The sequence below is a fragment of the Mya arenaria genome, chromosome 12, assembly GCF_026914265.1.
Source record: "Mya arenaria isolate MELC-2E11 chromosome 12, ASM2691426v1".
Lineage (NCBI taxonomy): Eukaryota > Metazoa > Mollusca > Bivalvia > Myida > Myidae > Mya > Mya arenaria.
In genome coordinates, this window is record NC_069133.1 from 1,647,694 (window position 1) to 1,673,739 (window position 26,046).

Consider the following 26,046-nt stretch of genomic DNA (forward strand, 5'->3'; position numbering starts at 1 on the left):
AATTTGCCCTAATTTACATTATTATCTTTTTTAATTAGTTCAGCTTAAGTACAATTTTTTTGCAATGTGTTCTCCGTTCGTATTACCATTCATGCATGACAGGGTCTCAATTAGCTGCATGTTTAATGCTTCGAAGAAATAGTTTCATCATTTTTGTTTAGTTTGCATTCAAACGCAAAGGTCATTTTACCATAATAGGAATACGCTTTTCGCTATTCCAAACAACCTAACCAATAAGTAATGGGTTTCTTCGTGATATATTTTTCAAATAGAAGATATCGAAGACATTGTTTCGTCCTTTTCAGCTTTAAACGGAACCAATAATTAAGCTAGGGCACAAGACGTGGTTGATAAGATCATCTGGGCACCAACTCCTCATTGTTTAGCAATTTTTGAGTTTCAATGCAAATAAGTAAAACATGATTAGCTCTCAAAGACAACATTTTACTATAATATTAAAGATTGGACAAAAACATACATGAAAGTTAACCTTTTGTTCATTTTGCGTGTATTGTTTCACCTTTTTCTCCTATATTGAAATACAAAACTCTAATGATTAACCGGGAGGGGGGCGTCGAATCAAACAAATTTACATCCGAATTCACAAATAATTCAAGTATGCAAAAAAAACGTAGTCTCTTGAAAAGACAGTAAATGAAAAAAAAAACAGTAGAGTTTAGGTACTAAACCTAGCTTAAATTTATACAGTGTTTAAAAAAAATCAAGAGAACTGTCAAAATATTGCTACCGAAACGGAATGAAACCCCGTTTACGGATCTTTTTAATAATCTGAGAACATTTGAAAACCGGTATCAAGCTGGCGTTATCATTTATATGAAGCATTTCAAGCTGCACTCTCACAGATATACCATTTTTACAACTTTTTTTTTTATTTTTTGTCTTGGAAAGAGCAAATATTTGCGTAAATATCTGCAAACCAATAATTAAAGATTCCTCACAAAAGATAAGATCGCAGATGTTCATATTTCCGCTCAAAAATTAATGTTTCATGGCTTAAACCGTTACTAACGGTTTAAGAAAAATGCATAAAACATCAATTTTTTAACTTAAATATAAAAATATGTGATATAATATTTTGTCAGTAGTCTTATATAACTGGTTTCCATGGATTTTCGCAAAAATTGGCTCGTTCCTCGACAAAAAATAAAAAAAGTCAAAACGTTCAATCTGTGAGAGTGCAGCTTTAATAACCAATCGCCACCATTATTTCGTTACTGTTCACTCCTACCCCCGTGTGTAAAAATACTCTCTACAACCTTCAACTCGAGGTGACATCAAAACGAAAATACAAAGTACATGCAGAACTGTTCAACACTTCACATAAGACATGTTTTTGCTTTGAAACAGTATTTGTTAAAACATCATCTATGGCATTGACAAACAGTGGTATTTCAATCGTTTTATATAAAAACTAATATCCTCGTAAAGTTAAGTTCCAAAATGTTGTGTACTGTAAGGTTTTATGCGACTGAAAATCAAGAGACTAACACATCGTATGTTGTATAATAATATGATATTCTAACTAATTTAAGAATGTTTGTGAAGGATTAAAATGCATATAACCTGTGTGTGTTTGCCGTATTGCGTGCGAATACGCACTTGCTGGCAAGCTGTGCGTTTTTGCGTGTGCTTACTTGTGTGTGTGTGTGTGTGTGTGTACTTGTGTGCGTGCTTGCTTCAATGTTTGTGTGTACGTGTGTGCTTGCGTATGCGTGCTTATATGTGTACCTGTGTGCGTGCTTGCTTGCGTATGCGTGCTTGTGTGTGTACTTGTATGCGTGCTTGCTTGCATATTTGTGTGTGAGTGTGTGCTTGCGTATGCGTGCTTGTGTGTGTACTTCTGTGCTTGCTTGCTTGCATGTTTGTGTGTGCGTGTGCGCTTGCCTTTGCGTGCTTGTGTGTGTACTTGTGTGCGTGCTTGCTTGCATGTTTGTGTGTGCGTATGTGCTTGTGTATGCGTGCTTGTGTGTGTGTACTTATGTGCGTGCTTGCTTGCATGTTTGTGTGTGCGTGTGTGCTTGCGTATGCGTGTTTGTGTGTGTGTGTAATTGTGTGCGTACTTGCTTGCATGTTTGTGTGTGCGTGTGTGCTTGCGTATGCGTGCTTGTGTGTGTTCTTGTGTGCGTGCTTGCTTGCATGTTTGTGTGTGCGTGTGTGCTTGCGTATGCGTGCTTGTATGTGTACTTGCGTGCGTGATTACATACATGTTTGTGTGTGCGTGTGTGCTTGCGTATGCGTGCTTGTATGTGTACTTGTATACGATTGCGTGCATGTGTGTGGGGGTGTGTGTGTTAACGTGTGCTTGCTTGTGTTTATACCTGTGTGCGTGCTTGTATGCATGTGTGTGTATGTGTGCTTGTGAGTGTGTTTGTGTGTTTGTGTGTGCTTGCGTATGCATGCATGCTTATATGTGTACTTGAATACCTTTGCGTGTCCGTGTGTGTGTAAACGTGTACTTGCTTGCGTGTATACTTGTATGTGTGTCCTTGTATGCATGTTTGTGTGTGCGTGTATGCTTGTGTATGTGTGCTTGTTTGCGTGTGCGTGCGTGTGTGCGTGATAACGTGAGTGTGTTTGTGTGTGTTTGTGTGTACGTGCTTGTGTGCGGGCTTGGGTGTGCGTGCTTGTGTGTTAACTTGTATGCGGTTGCGTGCTTGTGTGTGTGTATGTGTTTGTGTGCAAACTTGTATGCGATTTTCCTGTGTACTTGATGGGCGTGTGCGTGCTTGTGTGTGTATGTGTGTGCTTGCGTGTGCTTGCGTGTACGAACTTGTAAGAGTGTTTGTGTGCTTGAGTGCGCGTGCTTGTATTCGTGCTTGTATTCATGCTTGTATGCGTGCCTGTATGTGTGCTTGCGTGTGTGCGTGTGTGTATGTGTGTGTGTGTGTGTGTGCGTGTGTGCGTGCGTGCGTGCGTTTGTGCGTACTTCTGTGCGTGCTAGTGTGCGTATATATGCGTTCTAATGTGCGTACTTGTGTGCGTGTGCGTGTGAGTGCTTGTGTATGCTTCATAGCTTATTGTGTTTCCTTAAATAAATAAAATATATTATAGGTATATTTCCTACAGCGGTTGTGGACGTCGATCGCCGTCTTAACCCGCTCATCAAACATATATGAGCTGATTTTGTAGCCATGGATTGGGCACTCAAACGTGCTATCTATATATACTCTGAAATCTCGTGAACGTATTATTACGTACTTTGCTAAATCCCTATGTTTAAAACCAACGCCAAGCCGGATGCCTATGCTGTTGTCAAATATACAATCTTTAAGAAAGATAAATTATGTTTTTCTTTGATAATTCGCGGCCTAAGGGAGGAAACATATATTCAGGAAGGGGTGCGTTCATTCAGGCAGTATTCCCTCTCTAACACGAACATGTTCCAACGCGTCAAAGCACACGTGTTGTTATTCACTGTGGCCATACTAATACAATATCGTTCGAGCTGTTGCCAATTTTACGCCCTTTGGTTCTACTACGATGCCTGAAATTCCCTTCCTTTGAATAATGTAAACATGTTGTGCACCATATCAAAGATTTTTTTTCCTTTTTTAACCCCCCCCCCCCCCCCCCCCACACACACACACACTACCGTTAATCTATATTGTCATGGAGAAATTCCTAAATTTCCAGAAATACTTCCCAGCTACCTGGTCAAAGGGCATCTTACCCGTAAAATGCATAACTCAAATCACACGCGCAGTTGTGTTTTTACTCAGTCTGACTGGGAGTTGACTGGGCTGCGTCTACTGTCAATGTAATGTCTTAGTCAAACCGGGACTATTGCTGTCATTCTTTAAATAAAATGTGCGTCCGAGCGGACAATATTCCAGATTGAATACATTGTATTTGTTGACGATATACATATTGTCATTTCTGCTAGACTAGTATTGAAATGATATTTTTATGTCGGACAATCATATGATTCTAAGAAACGGTTCACTTTGTATCCCTTTGTCATTCATCCAAGTTTGCAGCTTATATGTATGGGAACTGCAGCTTATCTCGATGCAGTCTATGCATAGAATTGTTTTTCTTCCTTACACATATGAATATGTAAGTGAGACATAACTGAAGCATCTCCAATAGCTCCCCCAGTCGACAGGAAGTTCGGCACACACAGCAGATCGCCCGCCCGTCCGTCCGCTCGGAAACACGGATTGTTTCTTATTTCAAACACAAAATAAAAGGTAGTATAGACACTGAAGTTAATGACAAATTACGTAGTCTAAAGGACAATGTGTGACAAATATAAAAGTATGAAACTTTCATGAGTATATATATGATCAGTGGAGTGTGGAATGTTTGTAACTATGGATTGAATTCATATTTTTTTATGAGAAATCTAGTATTTACATCTTTGCGTCTGTTCATTTGAGAAAATGTGGCATTTTGTGCTTAAATGGTTGCACAAAATAAACTGTCTTAATTTCTTCGATACTGTAAGCGAAAGTTGGACGCCTCATTTCTGGAGTTTCTCTCGTCAAAACGTCTGTAATCATAATTATAGCATGAACTGCGCCTGTCATCAACCGAAATTATTCCTGGGTTCTAGGAAGAACGGATAAATGTTAATCATTCAACAAGCTCGTCATAATGCTTGCGATCTCGTGTGCTTGCTGCCAGAATTGTCGTGGTGGATCTGGTCGTAATTGTCTGCTTCCATGTCTGGGCTCTCCATCAGGATGGAAATGTCGACAATAAACCACTCCCTGTTCACCCATTAAGACAAATGTCTTCTATGGCAAACACTGACAATTCAATTGCCACAGCAAAAATAGAGTTTTTTCTTCTTTCTGATCTGAGGAAAATGCCATTTTACAAAGCGAAACTTATTATTTGTACATTAACGCTTTTGAAAAGAAGATCTTGTTGATATAAAACGGCCAATGTATAGTATTACATACATACATTGGATCACATATTGAATAACTTTTTGCATACTTAATTTGTATAGAATGATAATTTAAGTCAACCTTTTTAATGGAGATTTCTCAATGCTCACTGATACCAACACAAATATGACTTGATATTGCTTAAAATGATTATACCGACGATGATTTCACTAGAATATAAATTTTGTTTGTTTTTTGGGGAGGTTTTCGAGAGTTTCAGTGTTTACAGCGGTAGATTCGTCGATGCATTCCCAATAAAATATATCAGTTATATCTTTAATTGTTTAAACTGTTTCGAATGTGTTGAGTGTTTAATGAGCAACAGCCTTATACTTGCGGGAAGAGTATAAGAAGTTGGACTATTTTTCATATAAATGCAAATGCACCAAAATGTATGACACAACATGACACATGCCCCGAGAGTGCCTTTGAGACAGATGGTCGCTGGTTCCATATGTTGTGATTTATGATAAAATAAGATCCTACGTGGACAAAAGGGCCACATACCCAATGACGTTGATGCTATATTAATTAGTATTCGGTTATGTTAGTCAATGTCTGTACACTGACCGTAACATTCAAATAGTAAATACTGAGTTAGGTCTAGTATGATAAATTTCATTGATCGCATGCAATACACGAAATATACAGTTCAACTTAATACGTGTAAGTTTGTTTCAGACTCATATTTACGACACCGAAGCATTGTTAAATTAGTATCTTTATCAAAATAAGTAAATTACGTAAAACTCATTTATTATCTCTCAGCATAGCATAATAATTTCAATCCTCGTAGTATTTGTATAATCATCAGTACAATAATCGTATTCATTTCTAGTTTCAAGTCCATACCTGTCATGTCGTCGTCCTATGACAATGTATATAATGCTATGAGGAACATGCATGTGTTTTAACGGAACATAAATCAGTGTCAATAAGATTGTGGAAAAAAAACACATCTAGCAGGCTTTCCAGCAGCTTCTGACAATAGATTAAAGCTTCGTGTTGGGCTAAAATAATGGTGTTTAAGACTGCTGTTTCAGGAACCATTCACCTCTAAACTATTGAGACAAAATCAGATTTTAATTGGAAAAAAATATTGTTTAAGAAAACTTGATGGGCTTGAGTGAATAAAATAATAAAAGCAATACCATTTGGTGTTTTATTAATATCTTGAACATAATGAGGCTATACTATAATGACCGACAAACAGAAAAAATGCACATGTATATTGAATATGGGTGATACATATACATATACATATATATATATATATATATATATATATATATATATATATATATATATATATATATATATATATTCCCAGCTATAAAAATGATCAATCTAGCAATATTTAAATATGAATACGGCACTAAAGCTGTACCAAACAACATTATCAAGCTTAGTAAGTCTATCATTCAACAATGTATGGGAGGGGTCAATTCTAGTATAGTGGGTATGTGTGTATTATGTATATAGCACTAACACAGTGAACGCTAAGCAAATCTGCAACAAGCATTCTTTAAAAGTGAAAAAATTTAAACACATCACAGCAAATGCTACTATAGAAAGATCACTATGTCTGATACATGAAATGTCCCAATATTACATGTATTCAAAGTCACTGTAACACTGACTCTAATAAACATTTAATAATATATAACCATTTTGGAACTGTGGATTATTCAAAAGTATTGTAAAACAATTTAACAACTAACTAACCTTAAAGAAACAATTTTATTAACACAGCCACAAAACTTTCTTGTATAATAGCACCATTAGTAGATAGTACAAAACCTTAATGATTTTAGGTAGATATAACTGTATGGAAAGCAACAAATCACCAGTCTAACATACTTCTTCACTACTTTCATACCCTTGTTCGAAGAAAAAGGGAAATTCACCTCATTTAAAGAGACTCATTCATTGTTTGTAAAATACAAAATAAAGAGTGGCAAATCATAAGGAGTGTTAAAACTAAGATACTGACGGATGGAACGCTTGAACAGAAGTTGATATATGCTCAAATATTGCCTTAAAGTCCACAATTGTTGGTTGATTGACATTATCACATGATGCTAGCAATATTTTCAATAAAGGTTTAAATTTCCTTAAAGCTTAGTATAAGTCATTGTGGTCTAGTGGTTAAGCTATTGTTTTTTTCTACCTTTTTCTTGACTGTACTGGTTTAGTTTCACTCCCCACTTAAACCAGGTTGTTTTTTATACTTGAATCGGTTTTTTTCTGATACATCACCAGGAAAATTATTTGACAAAACATGAGAGAGTTCCTCGAATTGGCAACCCCTACCTAACATGCCTTAGATATAGGAGTAAAGATTAAAAAAAAGCACAATCACATCAGTGTAAATTTGCTATAAAACTCTAGATGTGTTAAAATTAGTTTTAGATTATTCAACATACATTCAAAACTAATTATGAAATGAAGCTATTCTGACATTCAAATTCTATACATGTACACAACATTAGAGATTGTCAATAACATGGTATGATAATTTCTTAAAGACAGTGAAGTCACAAAATAAACGTCTTATTTACTCCTGCTTAGAATAAACTCAGTATCTTGCATTTACTTTGATAAAGAAAAGTAAAATTAAAAATGATCAAAATCATACAATCATATAACTAACATGCCATATTAAACATATGTAATCAACACATTCACATGTTGGAAGCCAAGCACAGTGTGCATAAATAATCTACTTGCTGCATTTAGCAAACATTATCTATATGCTGCATGTTGTAAATACTTCATGTCTTAAAATAAACACAATGTCAGTTTCACCATCAATCAAGCTTGCCTTCACAAGTTCACACTTAATAGTTAACAGTACAGCCTTATGGATATGGTTCAATGATAAATGCTTAGAAGAGCATTGTGAATCAAGTATGACTAGATACGTTTCTCGAATGTTCGTGTAAAATCTGTAACAAATTAAAGGTAAAACTAACAAGAACATAACAAGTAAATATTGCAAAAATAAACATTTACAATAACTGGTAAAACAATCCAGAAAGTAGAAGAGTCTAAGAGATCAATTAATCTAAGAAATAATGTAGTTAAAAGAAGAACCTAAAAAACATTTATCCATTCATTTTTATATATATATCATTCATACACAAGTATGATAAAATGGCATTTTCATCACTCTGTTTCTCCATATATAATCAGTAATGTATAACTTCTGTTACTGAAAATTGAAATTACAATCTGACAGGAGAGAGCACTAAAACAGAAGAGTTTATGTACATCAACAACTTCACCACAATGGTTCAAATGTAAATATCATTAAACATTGTACTGTTATCATGAACTATAGACTTACATTCACATATACAAATTCTAGTATTCTCACAATTTACGGAAGAAAATTAAATTTGATACATGGACTTGCCATTATTTCTAGGATTAACCTTTTGAGTTCACATTGTGCACATAAATCATGATTAAAATCTATCAGGATGTAACTGTTTCATGAGAGTTGAAGGCATTTTATAACATGATTGGGCCAATATTATCATTTCAATTTATGTACCACTTATGAAAACTTGCCAAGCAAGAATTACATGAAACAAATCCACGGTGAATATCTAACCTGAATATTTCAATACAAAATCCCAAAGACACCAGCTGCATTGCTAAACTTGAGCTTAACTTCTGTCTGGCATAAACTGGACTTGATGAGATACAAAATGAGTAATATTCCAAGTGAAGCATGTCAACTAGTGCATTATGATTTTCACAACATAAACATTCAGAAAACTATCAATCAACATATGCAAGCAAAAAATGCAGAAGCATTGAAATACATTTTATTTAAAGCACAAAGATGATGGCTTGCACGCTTGTAGCAGTGTGAAAACTTTGAGACAAAATATCAGATTTTTTCAAAATGAATAAGCACTTATAGATCAAAAGAAGTTATTCCAGCAATAAGATTTCTAGCAAGGCTTCCACTTCTTTATGAAGCCTCAATAATGTTAATACTTGATCAATAAATGCAAACATATGTAAACTTTATTCATTTAAACTAGAATGTTAGAAGGTATAAATTTGAAACTTTTCTTTGAAATGTTTCTCTTGAATTACATATAGTGTAACTATCACTCTAATCTGTATATGCAGTTTAAGCTTTGAGTACATTTACAAGTAAACAATTTATACTATTACTGTACAGTAAATGACTGATGAATAAGCAGAAAACACAAACATAGTCCAGAAAAAACAACTATCTTATGTTTACTAGCTTTGAATAAGCTTCAATTTAACAAATTCAGTTTTATGAACTTAACCATCAGTTAGAAAACCAAAATTACTGCAACATTATTTGAAACCAGCTTTTCTGGAGTCAAAATTTAAATTATTGATATTAAAAGAGAACATAATTGTGCAATGTTTTCTACATTTCAACAAACTGTTTTTACTTTAGCATTTGTGTTATTGCAATCTTCATTCATATTCTGGAAAGAATTTCAAGAATTGCACAAGGCGTTTTGGAAGTGGCAGCTGTCTCAGTCTGTCAGGTCCATACTGCTGCAAAATGCGCACCCTGCAGCGATACTGCAGACTCATAGAACTCGGCAGTTTGTAGATCTGTACATGGTCCAGGGTGTCCTCCATATCATTGAGGATGATGGCCATGCGACTCCCGCAGTGTGAGAACAGGGGCATGTAGTTGACGGGGCAGAGGTGAAGCCCACAGGTAAAGCGATGATAGCGGATACAGTGGATTGTGTCAGCTGTATCAGCATTGAACACAAATATACTGATGTCGCATGGATTGGTCCTCCTTGATTTCCGCTCCCTGCAATGACAGCCCTCCGTGATGGTTACTGCAAATATCAGATGGCCCTCTCTTGAATAAAAGATGTCCTTTAGTTCATTGTTTTGACTAGGTCTTTGATCATCCAGCCTTGGATTTGTGACTAGAACTTCCCAGCTTTTGACTCGAACAATACTCAGGCTGTTATCACTTCCGACTTGGAAGCTTGTCGCTGCAAAGTGTGTCCAATTAAATCTGGGATCAAAGGCGAACGCTGTGTCTAGATATGGCAGCGAGTATTCCCCAAGCAGATTCTTGGTTTTGAGATCATACAGCTGAAACTCATACCCATTCACAACACCTGTTTGTAGACTAGGCAGTTTAATAAGGCAGACAGAGCAGTCTGGGCTAATCTTTCCCCTTAGATCTTCATTAATGAAACCCACATTTTGCACACCAAACACTCCAAGAAATTTGTCAGATGACAAATCCACAATCCCAAACTGGGTGGTCATATTGCGAATAAGATGGAGTACAACAGTATTTTGCTGAACACAAAGCACACTTTTGACTTGAAAGTTTTGAATGCAAGACATCTGTGCTGGAACAACCTTGTACTCAAAATGTTCTGCCATCTTAGTAAACTTATGCCTACGTCTGAAGCGAAATATGCGGTGTGATTTTGGGATGTTGATGATGTTTTGCTGGCTTGTGCAAAATGCAGGACTACAGTCCTTGAACACGACGTTGTTGCAGCACATCACGGTCAAACCAAACCCTGCAGCCTCTAACAAGAAAACAAAGGTGCTTTAAAACCTATATTAACCTCCAAAAGTTTGTCAATATGTTAATTGAAAAGTTTGCTTCAACATCTGTATGCAATCACAGTTTTGAGGTCAAGTACATATACGTTTACTTATGCATATATATATATATATATATATATATATATATTATATATATATATATATATATATGAAAGAATGAAAGTGCAACATTTTATTACAAATTTACAACCGTAGTATGATGTTGAACAAGAATTTACTTAATATCCACAAAAAATTGTATATACCTCCATGTCCAAGTTTCCACTGTTCCAGGGAGCATTGGTGAAGCAGCGACCAGGCCCGCGCCATCTGAGCCTGTCTGTTCATGTTGCTCACCACCGATGATGGACCCATCAATCCGAAACATGGGGAACCTGGCTTGCTTTCCTCTGCCCCCATATTGGATGTTAGTTGGGTTTGATACTGATGATGCTTAAGGCCTTTGATAAATCATCTTCTTTCTACAACCACAAGGGCTGATACCTGAAAGGCAAAAAGGTTTTCCATTCTTTAAAGAACCTCTAAAAGAAATCTGAAATTTATACTTTTTCCATCATGCCTTGGAACTCTACATGTCAAATCCATAATGGATTAAATTATTAATATTATAAGACAACAAAATGCAAAAACATATCCATTATAATTCAAAGTAAATAACATGTTTGTATATACATTATTTAGGTAACATGATTTAGGAACTCCACAAACCCTGAAAGTGCACTGTATAGTTTACTTATTACCAATGGGGTCCACTGTTTTTTTTTAAATCCTGCCTTTGCTTCAAATATAGCACAGAGATGTATGAGATTTAAAGGGTTTCAGGTAAATTACTTATGCCCTTAAAGGGACTTGCTCATATGTTTCTGCACCAAATTTCTTTCCCCCAGAAATGCATCTGAAAACACTTATATTATTACTATTTTACTATTTTTTGATACCAAAATTGTGCAGAAAAAAATATTTAAACTTTAAAAGTATTAAAAAATATTCTGAATTTTGTGGAGAGCAATCCCACACTGGTACAGTTAAGGAACAATAAGAGAAGTGACAAGAAAAGCAAAACCACACACCCACAAGGACTCATACACAAGTATAAGGATAACTTAACCTTTCAGCCTTTTGTTGAAAAGTGTTACTAACACTATACAAAATTGTGGCAAAATTTCTCTATGAAAAAGAACAGACTTTTTATTTTTAAATCTTTTATCAGATCAAACTTCAACTATTGTCCTATCATTTGGCATTTTTGAAGTACCCCAGTGAGAAAAACTCTGAAAATTAGAAAAACTTCAAAACAAAGCCCTTCGAACAGTTTTAGAGGAGGTTGCAGATTTTATAGCCCAGCAATTATAGCCCAGCAATACCCCAGAAGCTTAAAAAGTATATGCACTACTAGAGAGTCATCATATTAATTAATATAGTATTATGAACAGTGTTAAAATGATGCTGAAGTTTTGGACACTCACATATACCATAGTATAAATCACTTGTTGGTATCTTTAATTATTTTTTTATTTATTCAGTGCTCTTCTCATGCAATCGGGAGCTAGAAAAATTGGCCCCTTAACAAATCGGCCTACTACCAAATCGGCCCCTAAGATGTTTCAGCCCTGTCATTTCGTCCCCTTAATTAAATTGACTCGAGATGTTTCGGCCCCCATTAATTTTATTTTAATTTTTATTTTGAATATTAAGAAAAAAATCTCATTTGACAAATTTTATTTCAAAAGAAGTTGTAAATAAGATCTATAAATGCACAAATAGACAAATATTCATGAAATACATTGATAAAAAAAAATCATTAAAGTCTTAACTTAAAGCTGCACTCACAAATTGAACATTTGACAACTTTTTTTTTTTTGTCTTGGACCGAGCCAATTTTTGCAAAAGTCCATGGAAACCAGTTATATTAGACTGCTGACAAAAATTTAGATGGCAGATTTTTATATAAAAGTTCAAAAATTGATGTTTTATGCATCTTTCTTAAACCGTTAGTAACAGTTTAAGCCATAAAACATTAATTTTTGAACGGAAATATGAAAATCTGCGATCTGATCTTTTGTCAGCAATCTTATATCATTGGTTTGCAGATATTTACGCAAAAATTTGCTCTTTCCAAGACAAAAAATAAAAAAGTTGTAAAAATGATTCATCTGTGAGAGTGCAGCTTTAAACCCTTATTTTTATTATAAAATGTTAAAATATGTAAGAATGTATTTTGTGACTGTGAAATTTTAATTGATCAATAAAGACTTCAAGGAAAATTTGAACAATGCATTCTTTGTCAGGCAAACTGTTGGTGTTGTGGGTGTGAAAAAGACATTCAAAGGCGTGTGAATGAATAATTGTCTTTAATTTGTTAATGTTCTTTACAGTTGATTAAAGAAGATTTTCCATATGCCTTTACATTACAATTTTCGATATGCCTTTACGTTTCAACCATCAATTTATTATGTACTTATTTGAGGTATACTATTGCTCTCAATTAGTGATGAAACGATAATCGAGTACAATCGATTAATGGTCGCTGACAATGCTTTGTCAGCGGCAATCGATAGTTGTTGTCCAAAATCGATGTTGCTAATGTTACTGCCGGCAACTATGTATTTTTTGTTGAGGTAAAAGTCAAGTTAATGTCAATATTTGTTTCCGGTAAATTCTCGTTGAAGTCATTTTAACATGGGTGGTCACTCTCTTACACAAATGCGGTGAATGTAAACACTTTTGCTTAAAAACTTATAAACTCTCCCAAAATTACAAATTGATTTTATTTGTTTATAGATTTCATAAAACCTTCTTCAATAACCTGTTTCTACGGTGTAGTGGGTCCGGTCTTACCTGCAAATACCGTTGATCCCGGGTCGATGCATTCTTTTTTTTTAAACCTTTTTTGGTATCGTTTGTTATTAACTTATTTACTTTTTTGTGAAAGTTTTATGAAAAAGATTTTCTAATGAAATGTTCAATCTAACAGTTTATTGAATGTTAAGCTGGTTCACAAATATTTAATATGTTTTTACATGGATAACATGCTAAGATAACTTACTTGATGCGGTGTGCATCATTTTGCAATTAATGTGCAATTATTCTGCATGTGTTGTGTTGTGTTGTTTTTTCGTTAAGTTATTAAAGACAGAAAAGGTTATGGAAATTTACTTACTGTTGCAAATCACACTTACTGATTCCAGGTTTAACCATTTAAATGATCATGATGATAATATGTATAAAGAATGTATTGCTTACTGATATTATGAATTTTCAATTATTGTCCGGTAGTAAATCAAAATGCTTGGTCCGATTTGATTTCGATTATCGATAGCAAATGGAGTCCGATTTTCAAACACTACTCTCAATATTGTTATAAAAAAATACCCTTATTTCAATATTTGTAGTGCATTTAATACATATTAAAGTTTGACACTGTGCCTAGAATTAAAAAAACAAACCTAGTTTAGTTAAAAGAAGTAGGTACCCTTTTAATTTTAAATATAATAATGCATACATAATAATGGTGTTTAGTTGCTGTGTACTTTTTGTCATTTTTATGGTGACCTGAGTGTAGACAAATAAAGAGACACCTGTATGGAATATGACAATTCGCAATAAGTCTCGAAAAGAAATAACATCTTATAACCAACAGATTTAATTTTTTCATTAATTATTATCCATCTTAAAAGGCATCTCCAGAGAAGATTACTTCAGAGCAAGGAATGAGTTAACTAAGGAGATTTTGAGAAATGTTGGAGCCATCTACGGCGGGCGAGGTGCTTCATACAGTTTTAGACAGTGGTCTTGATATTAAACACATATCATTATACATCTTGTAAATATTAGCAACATGCTTATGTATATTATTTAAAGATTTTTTAAAGTTTAAAGATTTATTTTTTTAACTTGATTTACTTTTATAAAAAAAATCTCATGAATAAATGTCTATGTTCAGATGTATGTATGTGTTCATGTATAAAGATATTTTCCTCTTTTTTTATCAATACCTTTTTATGCATATATATATAGCTTTATGTGAATGATTGAAATTTTATGTTTTTTTCTTATATTTAGAAATAAAAAAAAAATAATAAAAATAAGGGCCAAAACGTCTAGGTAATCAGGGGCCGAAACGTCTACCGGATGGGGCAGATTTCGTAAGGGGCCGAAAAGGCAACTGTTTTAACTAGGGGCCGATTCGGTATGGGGCCGATTTGTCTGGTAAACATGCAATCAGTCCATCAACTAGTGAAGTCATCCAAACAATGATTGTTGATCAATTTTATTTCATTAAAAAAGAACTAAATAATCAATATTAATAATACAAAAATCAAATAAAATCAAACCACTGTGTCTGACACTGGCAGCGCCCACATGGGTTTCTCTCTATTTTTACCCTATATTCAATTGACAATAGATTTTATGTAAAGTGTTGAAAATCGACAGAAACCCCTGTGGTAGCGCCTAATAGGCTATATTAGAGAGCAATGAATAATAGCACAAAAAATTGACCGATTTAAGGTGATACATGATTCATCCAATTATGCAATTTTAAAAGAATTAAAATTTAATTGAAAAATGACGGAGAAATGAAATAAGGCAATGATACCTCGTCTATTTTGTTGTTATTCTGTCACATGACGATTGTTTACAAATACTGTTTTCCCACCAACTGTCAATCATCCAGTTCCTGTCAGCTGGAAAAAAATCTAAGAAGTGAATTCTTTAAGCAGTTATGATTGGATAAGATCTATACTGATAATAATCGAAAAAAAATATAAACAGTACTGACAGTACGATATTTTTTTAAATAAACGCCGAGATGCTAGCAATTAAGATTTTAATTTTTTCAACAAACGCGAAAGTTTTTTTACAGTTCTAATTTATGACATTTGATAGTGCTAAAACCCGGGCTCCGGTTAACTCTTTGCTGTACTGCCGCTGTTCCAAATGTTAAAATATTGTACATTCGGATCTCCTACGCCATTTTTATCGAAAAATCGTTAAAGAAAATGTTTTCGATAAAAAATGGCCGATGAGTTCCGAATTATTATTGTATTATTTTCATTTCGATATACAGTTATATCAATAGGGAGCAAGACAAATCGGCCCCTTACCAAATCGGCCTACTACCAAATCGGCCCCTAAGACGTTTCGGCCCTGCCATTTCGTCCCCTTAATTAAAATGACTCGAGACGTTTCGGCCCCTTAGTGATTTTCAACAGAGACATTTCGGCCCCTTAATTTTATTTTATTTTTTATCTTGGGTATAAAGAAAAACATTGTAGGTCGTCTTATAAATGTCAATGAGATCTGTAAATAAGTTGTAAATAAAATCTTTAAATTTACAAATAGACAGATATGCATGAAAAACATTGATATGACTGATATAAAAATATAATTAAAATCTAAATAACTATTAACCCTGATTTTTAACATAAAATGTTAGAAAATCTAAGAAAGTTTATTTGTTATAACTGTTAATTATTAATTGATCATTAAAGACTTCAAAGAAAATTTGTCTTTGAACCATGCGTTCTTTTTTTTGCAAGGCAAACTGTTAGTGTTGTGGGTGTGAAAAAGACATTCAAAGACGTGTGAATGAATAATTTTCTTTAATTTGTTAATGTTATTTAGAGTTGATTAAAGAAGATTTGAGTAATATAAACAACGTAAGTATATATATTAAATCGTTTCTAAAAGTGGGTACCATTTGTTTTAAACGTGTTGCGTTTTTTAAAAATGCCTTTACATTTCAACCATTAATTTGTTATCTATGTGGTATACTATTGCTCCAGAATAATTATTAATTATTATTTTTGACAATTAGTGTTTTATCTAAACATAATTAGGAAATAATGTACAAAGAAAACTTGTAATTAGGTACTGTAGTGACTTACTGACTTGATAAAATATGACCAGATAACTTAACTTAGTAACACCTTAACATTTCAACATAAACTAGCATTACAGTAGCCAGAAACTGAAAGTTAGTCGGTAACGGTTACGTCCCTTGTTTCTATAATCGATTGTTCAAATTTCACTATCGATTGTCGCCGACGTAGGCATTTCCAATCAATGCACTACAAATATTGAAATAAGGGTATTTTTTTATAACAATATTGAGAGCAATAGTATACCTCAAATAAGTACCATCATCTAACTCCCAGGTTATACGCATTATCGGTACAAGAATGGGGGCTACGTGACCGGAAGCCGAACTTGTCTTAATTACAGAATTACAGTAATGAAACGATAAATTTGCTGCTGAGCTTTCAAAGATGTCAGCGCCCTGTTGTATAATACCATAAGAATTTTGTTCACAAAAACATTATTCTTATTAATAAGCAAATAAAAAAGGTACGTCAGTCAAATAATATGCTTAAAATGCTTTGCGAGACTACCGTTAATATAAACCCACTGATTTTGAGCATCTGGCACCTGCTGATAGACGAAAAAGTCAAAACGTCCCAAAGCCAAAATCAGTGGTGGTTTGTTTTCACAGGAATTTAACTCATTGTGCTGTCTGAAATGTTATATAAAAATCAAAATCATCATATGATCAATAACTGACAATAGCAATGAACTTAAACTGAAACTCGGTCACTTATACAACCCTTAAACTTTAAGAAAGGACCTTCACTACGTAGTCCACCTAAATGGCCGTCATCGAACCTTTTGACTATTTTTTTTACTATGGCAGACACGTGACATCCACCATCCCAGCAGAAGGTCCTTGCATAGAGAATCTTTGCCGCCACAATTTTTAAATTATCTCTGTTATAAATTCAAATACCTTGGAAAAATGTTAATGCCTACTATTAAACACATATAGCCTGTGTGTATCATCTATCGGTGTACTAAGACTTCCGTTGCTTACTGTTAAATCGAAGTTCATATACATGTATAATTTTAATACATATATATATGTTGAGGATTTAATTATCTTTCAAATTATGTGGCCATAAAAAGTATTTCTATAGTATATGTCCGACACCTGACCTATTTGTTGACATAGATGTCGGCCATTTTGTTTTGTGACGTATGTACAATCAATCGGTGTATATGACATTTTCAGTAGATAACAATACCAAACATGGAGGTAATGTGATCGCGAATATGCACATTGTTAAGAAGCACCTGTCAGTGACGTCATCAGCTATATAAATAGATGAAATCGGGGAAATCCGATCTGGGTTTTGCGAGATTCTAGCAATAGCAATGGCTTACATTTAGAAAGTTGAATTAGAATAAAGAAAAAAAATGTAATTACGTAAATGTTTTAATTTCTGGGGAATTCTTACGCGTAGAAACGACATGGTCTTCAAATGTTTGTAGCTGACAGTTCTCTCGAATGAATATAAATAATCCAAAGTGCAGGTACCCGTTCACGTGATCGTTATTCTGCATGATTCGGATTACATCGATAGACGGTATACACCGATAGATGATACATTGAGTATATTTATGTTATTATGCCAAAAACATGTTCAGATATTATAAACCACTTACATGTGTCGATTGTTTATGAAGTTTCCCGATAACTGTAAATCTGGGACAAATCTGACAGGTTGTGTACATGTATAAAAGGGTATTCGTGACCAAGAATATATTTATGTGAAAATAACAACTCTACAGTAATGACAAATTCAATCCAGTTTAGATCACTGTATATATTGAACAATTTTGTTATTATTATTTTCAACATTGATGCACAATATTACTCTTTTGCCCGGTGTTAAATGGTAGCGTTACAGGAATACATAAAAATGTCAAAATAATAGAAAAAAGTATCCCTGAGGCCACACCAAATTGATATTTCGTTCCGCGGATTTACCGCTCCTATTTTTTTGAAAATGTAAAAAAAATATTTTTATTTTTTTTGTGCGCGCGCACCTCCATTTTGATTGCCAAGCAGAGTTTTCGTGTTTTTGTAAAGGGAAGTTACCGATGCGTAGTGTTTTTATACTGTATATCGATCGGTTTAGCATGGGTTCAATAAATTCAATCAAAATGGCCGCTTCCGGTATAAACAATGTGGCTCGAAGTTTGGAAATTAAATCTTATTTTTGACAATAAATATGTTTTGAGCATGCTTGAAGTCATTGTTGATCGTCTCATGCACTAAAGGATCATTATTTAAAGCAATCATTATGCAATAAAGCATATGTATCTGAGACTGGTAGCGATTATATTGCGTAATTAGTGACTCGTTTTGAATGAAAAATCAACTTAGTACCATTTTATTCAAGTCATAATACAAGGGACCAACATCATACCTTGTTACGACGATGCTGAAGATGTCACAGGTCAACTTAACTGGAACATGAGTCATTGTTTGGTCCAAATTGATGTATCAAGCTCATTTTTGATCAAATTCTGACAAAGCAACAGTTTTGAACAAATATCTTTTCACAAATAGCGATATAAACACTGGTCTGGATATACCTCAACATAAGTAAGCCTAAATTTATCACCTTATATTTTGTTTTTATTTGCAACATAATCCGGGATTGTAATGCACTTGTCAATTGTAACCACTGCCCCGCCCACCCCTCGCCCTTGTTCCAGGGGTATACCAGGGACAGCAGAGGCATATTGAAAATAGTCGGGAATGGGCCTCATATAGGTATTCGGGGTTGCGGGGCCATTTGGCAGGGATTTTACCAGCAGTGTGTGTCCCTGCAGGTTGGGTATTTTACCCGGGTTTTGAGAGACCGGAAGTCAAAGTCCCCGCTATTCTGGACTTAGGAGGGGGGGGGGGGGGGGCATATACAATTGGCTGGTGCATAAAAACATCTAAATAACCAAAATAAGTACTCTGAAAAATACCCTTGTTCTTTTTGTTTTAATAAGCACATGTCATTGCATTTCCTGTGATAATAAAAACAAAATTTAGTCTATGTTATATGGAGTCTGATGTTTGATGATGCCAGTGTGTAAGTGATCATTTTTTACAAATCCAAAATCAATCCTAAGTTATGTCTAAATACAGTTGCATATTATGTTAAACTGATTCAGGTAGATTTATATAAGTTGTTTCAAACTTTACTAAAAGCAGGGTTATTTATTATTATGAATGATCGTCATATTAAAGTACGTTTTAATTATATAAGAAATTAGATTTATCCATATAATGTTTGTACTAAACACGGATGAATAAATAGTATGTTTTCCAACATTTTCCCAATGTCCATTAGAGGTTCAGTTCAAGATGGCATTAAAATGGCTTTAAGGGCAATTATTTTGAACAATCATTCTTATTTATATTGAATAAAAGGAAAAATATATTTTTCGCTCTTCGCTCGCTTCAGTTTTTATGAAAACTGACAAAATTTTATTTTTATTTTTTCTTCGCTCGCTCGCTCCAATTTTTTTTGGCAAAAATCCGAGGAACTAAACATTAATTTGGTGTGGCCTGATCACTCATTATTGTAGCTACACTACGAACATGCCTAAAATCCAGAAGCAAAATTGATCCTTGTTGTCTTAAAGTAATCTTAACATACTGTGCATTTTGATAAGCTTTATTTATTACCTTTACAATGATAAACAACACTTGTTGTCTTTGGTAAAACAAACAGTTATCAAGTCAATAATGAACCCACTCAGTGGTATTCTTCAGTGCGAAATGTGAGTCCCAAACAACTAAATGGGTGAAAGTTTTCTTTATTTTCAACCTTTACAGAGGTGTTTTTTTTCCAAATCTTAAAAATCAGACTAAATCTAAGAGATAATCTTCTTAAAAAAGATACTTCATTTTTGTGAAATTACCCAAATATTTTAATCAATAACTTAATGACATACAGCAAATGAGTGGAAAAATTGTTAACAAAGAAAACTGTCTGCAGAAGTTAAACGAAGAAGATTCTACTGGTTGATGGTACATTTCCGAACAGGGCACAAATCCTGAACACCAGCTAAAACACGCGTTTGGTTACCATGATCGATTATTCGATGATCTAGATCAATACAAAGGCTTGCCTTCGTCACACTTGCGAAGTTTCATCTTGTTTTGTTGAGTATTTTCCTAAAAAAATGCCATTCAATGGCCCGATTGTTCAGAACATGGTTAAAGTTAACAACGTTATTAACATCATCGTTGTTAACTTTAAAATCAATATTGCTTAATAAGTTTCACAGATACACTTATGATTTGCAGTATTCCTAAGAAGAGTTAAGACAAATGTTTCAGCTGTACTTGTTTTATTTAAATATACGAGAACATCAGCAAATATTTTACCTTTAAAAGTTAACAACAATGTCGTTAATCCCGTTGTTAACTTAAACAAAGTTCTGAACAATCGGGCCAATGTTTATACGCTTAAGGATCAAAATGTAGCACACGGGGGAATGACGTCAGAAGGCGCACGCGCATCTTTAGGTTTTGCAGTTATGTTGACCTACATTCAAGATATTTATAAACAGAAATCACGCTTTACATTTGAATTTCATGTTTTGAAAAACATTGGAAACAATAAATAACTTTGCAGCTAAGTGATTATTTAATATACCATACTTAATGATTATAATTGAATGACCATGTATTTTCGCTTTTCAAGTGTTCGGTATTTGTGCCCTCAATAGCATAAATTTAAGGGTGATTTACTGTCTATAAAATGAACGATTTTCGACATAAAATTGCAGAGATCGTGAATCTGTACTTTGACAGATGTTGTCACATTAACCAAAGATGTTTCATACGCAATTTTAACTTACTACAACAAAACTCTCCAAGATAATTGTGAAAAACCTCAAAAAGTGTTCGGATTTGTGACGTCAACCAGTAATATTGGTTGACGTCACAAATCTGAACACTTTTTATTGAATATAATATACTGAAAAGCTTGACAGCCTACAAAAAAATAAATGGGGTTGGCAGGATTTAAAATGGTCGGGGTGGCTACAAAACATCTTTTGTTATGAAAAAGTATTCCATTATGTTGATGCAATATCTATTCCATCATAAGTCTATTTAACATAATTTTAGTTTTTTAATTTCTTGCCAAAAAGTGAGAGGTATCCCTAGATAAAAGTTTTGTGGAATTTTACTAACCTGCTGGAGCGTTGAGGTGACATAAAGTTTTTTAGACTGATTTTAAACATTTATTGACCTTTGACTGTGTAGCTTTTATTTGCAGATCTCCAAGTGAAGGACAATGTCTTTGCCAATTCTGACGCGAACATACACAAGATGTCGGGCATCAAGAATGCTTGTTCGTCTGTACAGCCAGAGACAGAGAGAAGAGAGAACTAAAGCTCTACTAGACAAGATCATCCGTATTGATCATGCAGGAGAGTTTGGTGCTAAGAGAATCTACCAGGGTCAGCTTGCTGTACTCCGAGATACTCCTACCGGGCCAATCATACAGGTACATTCAATCATGGTTAATGGGCCAATCAACCAGGTACATTTGTTATCTTGGTTAGCTACTAAGCTGATCATACTTAACAGGTATATTCAATTGTGGTTACCTTCTCAATGATACAGGTACAGGTATATTTAATCGTGTTTAAAGTTTTTAGCTCACTTGAGCACATAGTCAAGTCCTTAGCATTAGCTATTGTCTGCCGTTGTCCATCCATAGCCTGTTGTCAATATTTTCCTTCAAACAACTTCTCCTAAATCACTATCATAATGACAATTTCAGCCAAAATCACAGGAATGTTTCTTGGGTGGTCCTCTTCCAGATTCCTTCAATAAAAGTTGTTATATGCAGAACTCTTGTTGCATTTTGGAAACTGAAAGGAAAAACTCTTTGTATCTTCTTCTCAAAAACATTCTCATTCATCAGAGGTTCGATCGTGATAAATCTAAATTTGCAAATATTCTCTTCAGAAACTATTGGTCTGATTTCAAAATAATTCCAAAGAAATGTTCCTAAGCTGACCCTATGTCAAATTCTCTATCAATAGATTTTGTTTCTTGTACATTTAAGGAATGAATTGCGGGGTTGATGTCATTATGGGGGTATGAACGCAATTGGGCTGGTCAAAGTCCTTCGGACTCCACGCTTACTTTGACCAGCCCAATTGCGTTCATACCCCCATAATGACATCAACCCCGCAATTCATCACATATATTTACACCAAAAGGTCCTTATTTCATTCAGGAATTGTTAAAACAATACTTCTGTAAATAGAACGACCTGACTGTAACCGGAAACATTTTTTCAAATGACGTCACAATAACGCGGGAAAAGATCAACCACTTGAAATCTCTTTTAAACGTAAAATTTAAACACTTTTGGCAACAATACATTTAAAATATAATCATTTAACACTTTCTTAAATGTTGATTTATATTTTACGGGACCTACTGACACAATACAAACAATAACAAGATCAATACTTTTCATGTCTATTGTTATGCGATGAATTGCGATCCGAACATATCCGAAGATGTTGCGTTCATCGATTGCCGAAAGGCAGTTCATTTAAGGAATGGAAGTTGAGGTGTAAATATATAAAATATAAATGGTTAATGTTAGGAATAATCGTAAGATATTCGTTCCTTAAATTTCAAAATGTCTGATAAGAATGAAAAAGTTGGTTAGTGAACCATATACCAGTATATGTTTGTTGTATATTTGAATGTTAGTTTGATACTAATATTTATTGTGCTTAAAATGAGTTGAATGAATTCAATATAATATATTGGCAAGATTTTAATGTAATGAAATGCTCTTTTGAATGAAATTACTAAAACAATTATTTCAAATGAATTTATGATTTGACCCGAGAGTGAAGAGGATGTTTGTATTGTATTCTAAAAGTATTTTACAGAAAATATTTGTCTTATTGTCCCTCTTGCATATTTCAGTGCACAACTCAGTTTAGGAATACCTTAAAGGCTTAAACAATCATATACTTCATTTCTTAATATATGATTGTGTGCCTTTAAGGTGTTCCTAAACTGTGTTCAAAAACACCTAACATGAAGTTTAACAGTATCTGAAAGTCAAAATAATTAATGTTTTTATCCACTACCAGGAGATGCAGGAGGAGGAGGAGAAGCACCTTGCTGAGTTTGAGCGCCTAATGAAGTCCCACCGCGCCCGCCCAACTGTCCTGATGCCTCTCTGGGACATCGCTGGATTCGCCCTTGGTAAATATGCACTGGCTTATAATATTCAACGACATGAACTTTGAATTGGAAGTTTTTCCTTTAATAAATTATTCTTAATTCCTGTCCATGAAATAATTTTACCTTCTGAGTATTGTACAAGGCTACAGTAGTATTTTGTATTATTATTTGTTGAGTCATTCTTGCAATTTGGTTGAGAACCTTCCATTTTACCCCCGACTCATTCTCAGGAGCAGTAAGTGCCCTGCTTGGGAAGGAGGGGGCCATGGCCTGCACTGTAGCGGTGGAGTCTGTCATTGGTCAACATTATAATGAGTAGGTTTACATATTATCTAGTATAATTTGTTCAATTACATGTTTTCTTTGTCTCCCTTGCCATATCTAGTGCATGATGACAGTGATAACTTAATAAGAAGATGAATGCAAAGTAAACATTTGCAAGCATTAATCAGATTGTTAAATTCAAGGCATAAACTTAACTTGTCATTTGGTACCACACCGATCAGCGAATTTTTTTTTAATATTACTGCTGTTTATACCTAAACTTTGTTGATTAGTTAGTATGGAATATTAATTATTTCATTATAAAATTTGGTCCGTCAATCATATTTCATCTAATTAAGAACACACCATGTTTCTTCAGCCAAATCAGAGAATTGATGGAGGATGACCCTGAGAAGCACAAACAACTTCTGGAGGTGGGTGAAACTGTTTGGTCTTAATAGTTTTAGAAGCATTGCTCGGCATCTGTTATATAAGAAATGTTTGAAACTATTCTTTATAAGACATGGCAGTTATGAAGTTCTTGTAATGAATATGTTTCTTTGTCTTCAGACCCTGAAGGAGTTTCGAGATGATGAGCTGCACCACCATGATACGGGGCTTGAACACGATGCTGAAAAGGTGGGTACACTTCAAGCAATACAAACAACCGTTTTTGAAGGAGCTGTAAAAGAAATAAAAGTCTTATTAAAATCAAGCGCTTGTTGTCTGTATGAATTTTACATTGTGTTAATATTTTTTACATTTATGCTTTTATGCTTCTGTACCAAAACATATATCTTTGAAAAGTATGTCAAAGTCGACACATTTACACACTACCACAACTGGCATGGCTAATGATCAGAAAATATTGCTCATAATTTGTGTTCATTTTATTAATACAAATCCTTTGCTTTTAAACTTAAGACCGTAAAGAACACAGATTTTTATTTCAAATGCTTGACTCAATTTTTCAGGCTCCATTCTACAAAGCTCTGACAGAGGTGATCAAAGTTGGATGCAAGGGAGCTATTTGGGTTTCGGAGAAAGTTTAGATGTTTAAAATGTATTGTTACTTTTCTTTCTTTAAATTATAAAATAAAACAATTGAGTTGAAGCTCTGTTTTTTTGTTCCAAAATACAAATACAGTGACATCCAAAGTTCCATGGACGAAGTTGGAAGTACAATGAAAAAGTTCAATATTTTTACACTAGATTGTATACGATTATGTATTTGCCCCTTTCCCACATGATATAAAGGGGTGCCAATTTTTAATTCCATAACCTGTCATACCAAGTTATAAAAGAAATTATGTGGGTATGTCATAAAGTTCCATGACTGAACTTGTCAAAATATAACTAATGAGTCGTAATTAGTATATAGAAGTATTAGTGGACAGATACCTGACACAAGTGTGGGTTATTATATCTTCACCATGATGTGCAGGGGGAGACGTTGTTTTCGTGCATATGTCCGTGTGCTTGTTAAATTTGTGTCTGCTCTATCTCCAAAACCTCGAAGCATTTTTATGAAACTTGTCAAATGTTCACCTTATCGAGACATCGTGCAGAACCCACATTTTAAGGACTCAAAGTTAAGGTTGAAGAGTTGAGTCATAGATTTCATGTCTACTTCATATCATCTTAAGACCTTAATGTCAGCTTCGTTTACACGACATGCAGAACCCACACTTAAGGCGTGCTGATGGTCAAAGAATCAAACCATAGATTTCAAGTCAGCTCCATGCCTGCTTAGCCTGTTGAAAGATTTTCACGAAACTTGGATCAAATGTTCATCTTATTAACACAACACCCAATCAATCTCACATTATCAAATGACGTGGAACTGAATGAGACAAGAATGGGGGAAAACATCTGTTTTTGTTTCAAAACAATTGTATAGTGGACTGTGGTATTTGCTTATCTTTAAAACTTCCCTCCTTCAATCCTTGCCATTAGGCAGTATTGCTTCTACATAGGAAAACAGATCATGATATTTTGTCCTAGTTAATGGCAAGGCTCAAATGTTCAACCATAGACCTACTATGGTGGAAACAGGAGAGTGAAAATTGGTTTGTGCTTTCTACCAGAGATATATGATCACAGCTACATACTATGTCTGTAAATGCAATGAACAAGGTAGCCAAGTCTTGCCCTGCTTTGACAAATCTTGTTTAAAGT

At 34.2% G+C, this 26,046-nt stretch overlaps 2 protein-coding genes across 2 annotated transcripts; one reads left to right on the forward strand and one right to left on the reverse strand.

The window, feature by feature from the left end:
* Positions 1-6,226: 6,226 nt before the first annotated feature.
* On the reverse strand, positions 6,227-16,743 carry LOC128211766 (uncharacterized). Its single transcript, XM_052916809.1, has 4 exons — positions 16,658-16,743; positions 15,127-15,214; positions 10,775-11,012; positions 6,227-10,489 (listed from the first exon to the last, which is right to left on the reverse strand). Exons 3-4 carry the CDS (start codon positions 10,926-10,928, stop codon positions 9,390-9,392), a joined length of 1,254 nt encoding a protein of 417 aa, XP_052772769.1. The 5' UTR covers positions 10,929-11,012; positions 15,127-15,214; positions 16,658-16,743; the 3' UTR covers positions 6,227-9,389.
* Positions 16,744-24,982, forward strand: LOC128211767 (5-demethoxyubiquinone hydroxylase, mitochondrial-like). Its single transcript, XM_052916810.1, has 7 exons — positions 16,744-16,877; positions 21,659-21,889; positions 23,511-23,625; positions 23,835-23,919; positions 24,248-24,302; positions 24,439-24,507; positions 24,843-24,982. The coding sequence occupies exons 2-7, from the start codon at positions 21,677-21,679 to the stop codon at positions 24,918-24,920; spliced, it is 615 nt and encodes a 204-aa protein (XP_052772770.1). The 5' UTR covers positions 16,744-16,877; positions 21,659-21,676; the 3' UTR covers positions 24,921-24,982.
* Positions 24,983-26,046: the final 1,064 nt, after the last annotated feature.

Coding starts and splice junctions, on each gene's coding strand:
- LOC128211766 (XM_052916809.1), bottom strand. CDS start 10,928: ATGGGGGCAGAGGAAAGCAAGCCAGGTTCCCCATGTTTCGGATTGATG. Junction 10,490..10,774: donor GTGGAAACTTGGACATGGAG/GTATATACAATT, acceptor TTTTCTTGTTAG/AGGCTGCAGGGTTTGGTTTG.
- LOC128211767 (XM_052916810.1), top strand. CDS start 21,677: ATGTCTTTGCCAATTCTGACGCGAACATACACAAGATGTCGGGCATCA. Junction 23,920..24,247: donor ATTGGTCAACATTATAATGA/GTAGGTTTACAT, acceptor ATGTTTCTTCAG/CCAAATCAGAGAATTGATGG. Junction 24,508..24,842: donor TTGAACACGATGCTGAAAAG/GTGGGTACACTT, acceptor TCAATTTTTCAG/GCTCCATTCTACAAAGCTCT.